Genomic DNA, 6450 nt, shown 5'->3' with positions numbered 1-6450 from the left:
ATAATTGGTGCTACAACTTTAATATAAGTTCAATTTTATTATATTTGAATTATTCCTTTAAAACAAAATCATTTTTTAACCTTAATCAGGAAAGAGTTGTTTGAACACACTGAATTTAATAATTATGTTTGGATTGTTGTTTCCTTTAATCAAAATAGATACGATGTTTTTAAAAAAGACATAAAAAAACATTCATTTTCACTGGGTTTCTGAAAGTGAGTGCTGAAGAGTCATTCATTCTTGTCCGAGGTACAATTTCTAAACCCTTGTATTATTTATATTTTAAAATAAAAATATATAATTGCATTTTATGAAATAGTATTTTTCTGAATTTTTATCACATGGTGAAAATATTTAATCCATAAACATTATAAACATACAATAAACAGCTATAACCTAATGAATAATCATGAAAGCACCAGGTGCCCTGGGAACAAACCACAGTTGAATACAATGGTCCATTAAACTAATTGTATTTGCATCTTTACCTAATTGATTTTAACTAATTTTAGTGTATGGTAAATGCAGACTAGATTTTGGAGTGTGAACTATTCGCCATCGGACGGACACTAATTCACAAGTTTGTCACTTAATATGTCACAATATCAAAATATAAATCCAGGTGTTGATAAATTGTTCAGTGCTTAGTGTCATATTCGCATCAGCTATTGTTGTCATTTTGTGCGAGCTGGACAAAAATATAAACTGAGGCGGAAAATTGATAACAATTAATGTTTCATGTTGCTCAGTCTCACCATCCATAGCTATTGCTAACTGGAGTAAACTTGAATCGTCGAACATGGCTGAAATATTTCCAGTAATGGTTTGAACCAGTATCTGCCACCTTTGCATAAATTACATGAAAACCAGGAAATTTGCTATAGGATTGGATTTTAAAAATTCGTGCATGATGCAAATTAGAGGTAGTTTTCCTTTTTATTGGAGTATTGATGTGCACAGTACCGTTCCGCAGATATGCCTGCGTTATGACAGCAGCGTTATGTCGCTTTCACGCGGCTCCCAATTCGATTGTTGGGTTTCTTTCAAGCCAATGTAACATCGCCCACAGTGAAATAGCCCAACACGTCCAAAAAATGTGACATTGGCTTCCTCGAAAAAAAAACACAACGCCCTACTTTTGTATGTGTGCGTGCATAATTTATTGCAGTCGTTAAGAGTTTGTCAAAGGAAAAGTTGCGGACGGTGAGGGTGGCGACCCAAGCTATGTTGCGGGCAATGAATGAAATTGAAATATAGTGTGTTTACAGCAAACACTTGTTTGTTATGACTCGCGCAGAAATATGTTGATGAAAAGTAGCCACGAGCTAAGAGCCCGGCAAATGCAGAGATGGGAACTAACGCGTTACCCTCACTCCTCCCCGTGTTCAAGACTGCTCGCCGTCGGGCTCGGACGGATGACCAACAAAGCTGCAGCTGGTGTGCGCGCGCTGTCGGGAACGCGCCTCGCCGGGGCAGGAGCGCGCAGCGGGTGCTGGTGCTGCACAGCAGCAGCGCAGTGACAGGGAGACTGGACTGACTGAGGATGGGAGCGGCCGGGAGCGGGAGTAGCGAGTCCCGGCTTGTTGTTGCTGTGAAGCAGCGCTGAGGGCTGGGGAAAGCAATTGGAGACGGAGTCCCCCTCTACCTGGCTGGGGGGGAGGGAGGTGAAAGAGGAGGGGATGTGATTGCAAGTACTCTGAACCTTTTTTTTAAACAATAACAGCAAGGAAAAGGATTTTCTTTTGGGGAGGGTGGAAAAAAACCAACCTGACACAAAAGCAACATTCCCTGGAACTGGTGGATGATTTGAAAAGGAGGTTCGGGCGATTTTGCAAGGATCATGCAGGCTTTCCCTGAGGGCGAATCTTGAGTGAAAGAGCAGGAGAGGGACAGAGAGGAAACGAGGACACGCAGCACCGGCTTGATGATGGGCGACGTGACAGAAGCGAGCAGGGAGATGAAGAAGACCTTCATTGTCCCTGCCATCAAAGCGTTCGATCACTTTGATTTCTCCAGAGCCAAAATCGCCTGCAGCCTTTCGTGGCTGGTGGCCAAGGCTTTCGGGACAGGTAGGTGGACGGCGGCGGCCGCGGAAGCCTCCCCGTGTCCCGGCTGATGGATGCGGGCATTTGCACAGTCAGTGGCGGGGAATGCAGCAAAGAGACAGGCCGGCCCTCCCCTTCCCTTTCCACCCTTTCTTTCCATTCCCTCCCATTAACAGCCGACAAGCTGCTCGGCCTCTTGAATACCATCATGAAGTAGTCTCCCTCCTCTATCAAATCGCCCCATTCATTTTAGTTTGGTAAATGAGGACACTTTCTTCGGATTTTTATTGATGTTTACCAATTTAATCTGAATTCAGAATGAAGTACACGAAGTTCACTGGTTCCTTCCCCAGAAAGAAAACGGAGAAGTCTGAGTCCCTATCTCAATTTTTAACAGCAACTGAAATGATATTTATGGCCTGACACAGGGCGAAAAACAGCAATTCCCTCCCATCATCGTTCTCCATTACTGAACAAATACAGTAGATTATTATTGTTAATTTAAGGTTTTCCAAGCATGCCCTGTACACGTATTTATTTGTATCTTTACAGTTCAGACAATAAACAGCGGTTGTTTGCAAAATGTTCCTGCTAAAACAATCATTGAATGGATTAAATATTTAAATGCTTTAAAATACTTATTGACAACTTTAGAATTATGCATTGATCCAGATAAATTTTCCTCAATTTCCCAATTAATATATTGTAAATATATTTCAAAATACTCTTTTCATTTGTATCTATTTTGAAACATTGGTTGTGCCTCAACGTTGCAAGATCAGGTCAAGGAGAGATGTTCCAGTGTTTTTTTAATTATCTGCAGTCAGCAATCCTGGCATCCAGAATCTAGCTTCATTTGTAGGCTTAGAGTAGCTGGGGGTGGGAATTGACCTGTTCACTTTGCACAATGTTTCTTAGCGTTAATGGTGCTGATTGGTTGGTTTAAAATGTACAAAAGCTGCATTATTTTGAAATCTCAAATGAAATAGAGCCAGCTGATAAGTTCATGTGGTTGAACAAGAGCTTGGTAAACATAGTCACTTGTTTTGATGAGTTGATTGATCAGTCTTATCAGTTTAATGCAGTAGGAATATAAATTATTATAAATGCATTGATTCAATCAGTCTTCTAGCAATTGGTTTTGAAGCAGATTTCATGGTGATGACAGAAATTTCCTTTGCTACTCAGAAGCATGTGCTTCTGTGTGGAGAGGGAGACTGAAGGCATAATAATTTGATGAAATTTCCATCTGTCAAATATATATTTGCATATCATTCTCTTTCTTTAGAATCAAATCTGGATGACTGTCCCATGATATTTTAAAATTTGCATGATTTTCATCAAGATTGAAATGTGTTGCATTTAATTGTTTAAAAAATCAAATAGGGAGCTATATTGTATTTGTTTGAATTTGTTATGAAATTACTTATTACGATACAGTAAGTTTCTACATGTAATCTTTCATCTTTTCCACAATTCTTTAATTGTGCTTTAAAAACACTTCATGAATTCTCACCACCTGACTTTCTGCTGGAACTAATCTGATGCAATTGAATAGTGGTTGATCTTATCCTTGACACAATAGTGTCTTTAGCAATTGGCAAGAATTCAGTCTTATCATATTTTTAGTAGAAAGTGAGGACTGTAGATGCTTTAGGTCAGAGTTGAGAGTGTGGTACTGGAAAAGCACAGCAGGTCAAGCAGCATCCAAGGGGCAGGAGAATCGATGTTTTGGGCATAACGTCGATTATGTTATCTGGAATAAGCTCTTCCTAATGAAGGGCTTATGCCCGAAACATCGATTCTCCTGCTCCTCAGATGTTGAGGAGCTTTTCCATCACCACACTCTCGACTCTGGTCATATTTTTAGAATGAATTCCACCACTCAGACTTAGAATCATTGAGCCATGAGCATATTCTTGGTAAGCACAGCACAAGGATGCTTGCTCAGATAGAAACTTGAGTCAAAAGTTTAGCGTCTAACTAATTTATTTGCCCCACTTTTTCAAAAAAACAATTATGAACCAAATGTCTTCAGCAAGATTTAACTAGTGAAATAGGAACAGGAATGATCTTTTAATCTCTTAAACCTGACATATCATTTCTTAATCTATCACCAGTTTAAATATGCCTCTTATTAGTAAGGTAGTGAGACCATAGGTTTGCCAATACTACTTGAAGACATTTATTAGAGTGATATTTTACTTTTCTGTGTCAGTATGAATCAATCGTTAGAAGAATGTATATGGTCACTAATATCCTTTAGAGAAGGAAACTGCTATCCCTACCTGGTCTGGCCTATGTGTGACTCCAGACCCACAGCAATGTAGTTGACTCTTAATTCTTGACTCTGAGTAATTAGGGATGGGCAATAAATGCTGGCCTAGCAGGTGATGCCTTCATCCCATGATTTTTTATTGTTTTGTTGACATCTCATATTTTTAAAAATACTTTGAAATTCAATTCTGATAAACAAGTCACTTGGCCACATTTCAGGTCAACCCATGGTTCCTTATCACTTGTGAGCAGAGAAAAAAAAAACACACTCCCTTTCCTCTAAATGTGCAATGTACTGAATTCACGATTCCTTTCAATCCTGGGGCCTAAGTTTGAATTTGCTGGGATGTTTCGGTTTCTTGTTCACTCTGTGTGAACTAATTCACTCTTGTCCTAGTCTTTGTGTAGTATAACAAAAAGCCACCTGTCAATTTGCATTAAATCCTCATTTGTATAGACGGTAAAAATGATTGCTCTTCGAAACACTTTGGTATGTGTGCTTTTCTGCAGGTTTATGTAATAGGAAGTCCTTCTGATACAAAGTAATTGTGTGTGTGGGGGGGGTTGATGGGACTGAGTCTGATGTTGAACTCAATTGGAGATACTTTGTCTTCGTTACTCACTGCTGCGTCGTGAAGACCCGCTATTTCAGCTGATTCCAACAAACAGACAGACAGGCAATTCTAATTTTGCAACTCAAATTGACTCCATTTTGTCAGCAAAATCAAGAGTGGCACTTCATGTGGCTGCCTGGCACCACCTCCACTATTCATGCAAGTCCATGGCAGACGGTAGTCACCAAGTGAGAAGCACATAACATCACCACAGGAAATGACATCACCAACCAAAGAAACCCAAACACAAATAGAAAGCAGGAATCGTGTGCAGTGTTTCGCCTGAGGTCCACTGAAGATGTTACCTAGTAGGGTGACGAAACGTCTGGAAATGAATCTTCCAGTTCAGTGAGCAAACCTACATCCAGAACCTCAACCTGAGCTACAAATCTTCTCAAAACTCGCTAAGCACATAACAGTCCACACAAAGACAATGCTGTAATCACGGGCACTTGGCTCTTATATGGACTGGACAAATCTAATTGACAAAGATAGGTAGTTTGGAAGATGAGGCAGAGTTGATTGGGGAACTTAAGGTGATGAATCCCTAGGGGACAGGAGAAGCTGGAATCAGATGTAATGGTGTTACAATTGAGTAAAAGTAACTACAAATACATGAGGAAGGAGCTGGTTAGAGTTGTTTGATTGAAAGGGGAGCCGAGCGGGGAAGACAGCAGAGCAACAATGTTAGAAGTTTCTGGGGTTAAGTTGGGAAGCAGCAGAAATTCATCCTAAGAAAGAAAAGACATATGAAGGGAAGGGCAACACAACCATGGCAGACGGGGGAAGCGGGGATAGCATCAAAGCATAAGAAAAAGCCTACAGAGGGGGACTGACTCTATGCTGGCTGGTATTACAATCAATATGTTACTGTTGGTTTCTGCTTCCGTTTTTTTTTGGAGGGGGAAACCTGATTCCTGAACTGGCTGAATTATTTAGCCAGTTTGTTAACTGGCATTCCTTGTAGTGAGGACTGATTGTTAAACTCCTGATGCACATAATGTGTTTCAGGTGTAACTCGGTTCTCATTAGGGGATTGTTGTTTCACTAGCTGGTTACAACCTGTGTGTTACTCTTCTCTTTTTTTTTACTTTTTGAGAAAAGTAAAATGTGGATTTTTTATGGTCGGGCTTAGCCCTAGGACTCTAGTTTTCTTTGTTTTTTGTATGTATCCTCACTGTTTTTGGTGTTTGGCCTGAGCCCTTGTGGAAGACATACATTTCACCAGAGGAGCTGTTCCTGTGGGGAGGCCTAGCCCTGAGACTGGGCCTCTGAAGATTGAACACCTGTGTGTGTGCTGGGAGGTGAGCATTTGCGATATCCTGGAGTTTAGGAGAAGACCTTTGCTTCAGGAGTGGACCAAACCCCTGTCAGTTAACTGCACCTGTACAATGTACTATGTTCCTGTGAGTGGGCCTGGTTTTCCAAGGCTGGGCCAGGACTCCATGGAGACTGAACACCTGTGTGCTGTGGGGTGTGCATTTGCTGCCTTCAGGAGTGGACCCTGCCCTTGG

General features: G+C 40.8%; 1 protein-coding gene across 2 annotated transcripts in view; it reads left to right on the top strand.

Annotated features, from left to right (window-relative positions):
• Positions 1-1505: 1505 nt before the first annotated feature.
• Positions 1506-6450, top strand: part of camsap2a (calmodulin regulated spectrin-associated protein family, member 2a) — a 178227-nt gene continuing 173282 nt past the window's right edge. For both annotated transcript variants that reach the window (XM_043699732.2, XM_043699731.2), the window contains exon 1: positions 1506-2069. In XM_043699732.2, the coding sequence (XP_043555667.1) occupies positions 1925-2069 (145 nt within the window). In that variant the 5' untranslated portion in view covers positions 1506-1924. The remainder of the gene's footprint in view (positions 2070-6450) is intronic.

This window comes from Chiloscyllium plagiosum, unplaced genomic scaffold (assembly GCF_037043375.1).
Source record: "Chiloscyllium plagiosum isolate Xiang-an unplaced genomic scaffold, Cpla_swu_hap1 HiC_scaffold_9, whole genome shotgun sequence".
NCBI classification, from domain to species: domain Eukaryota; kingdom Metazoa; phylum Chordata; class Chondrichthyes; order Orectolobiformes; family Hemiscylliidae; genus Chiloscyllium; species Chiloscyllium plagiosum.
This window is presented reverse-complemented; position numbering and strand designations above follow the sequence as displayed.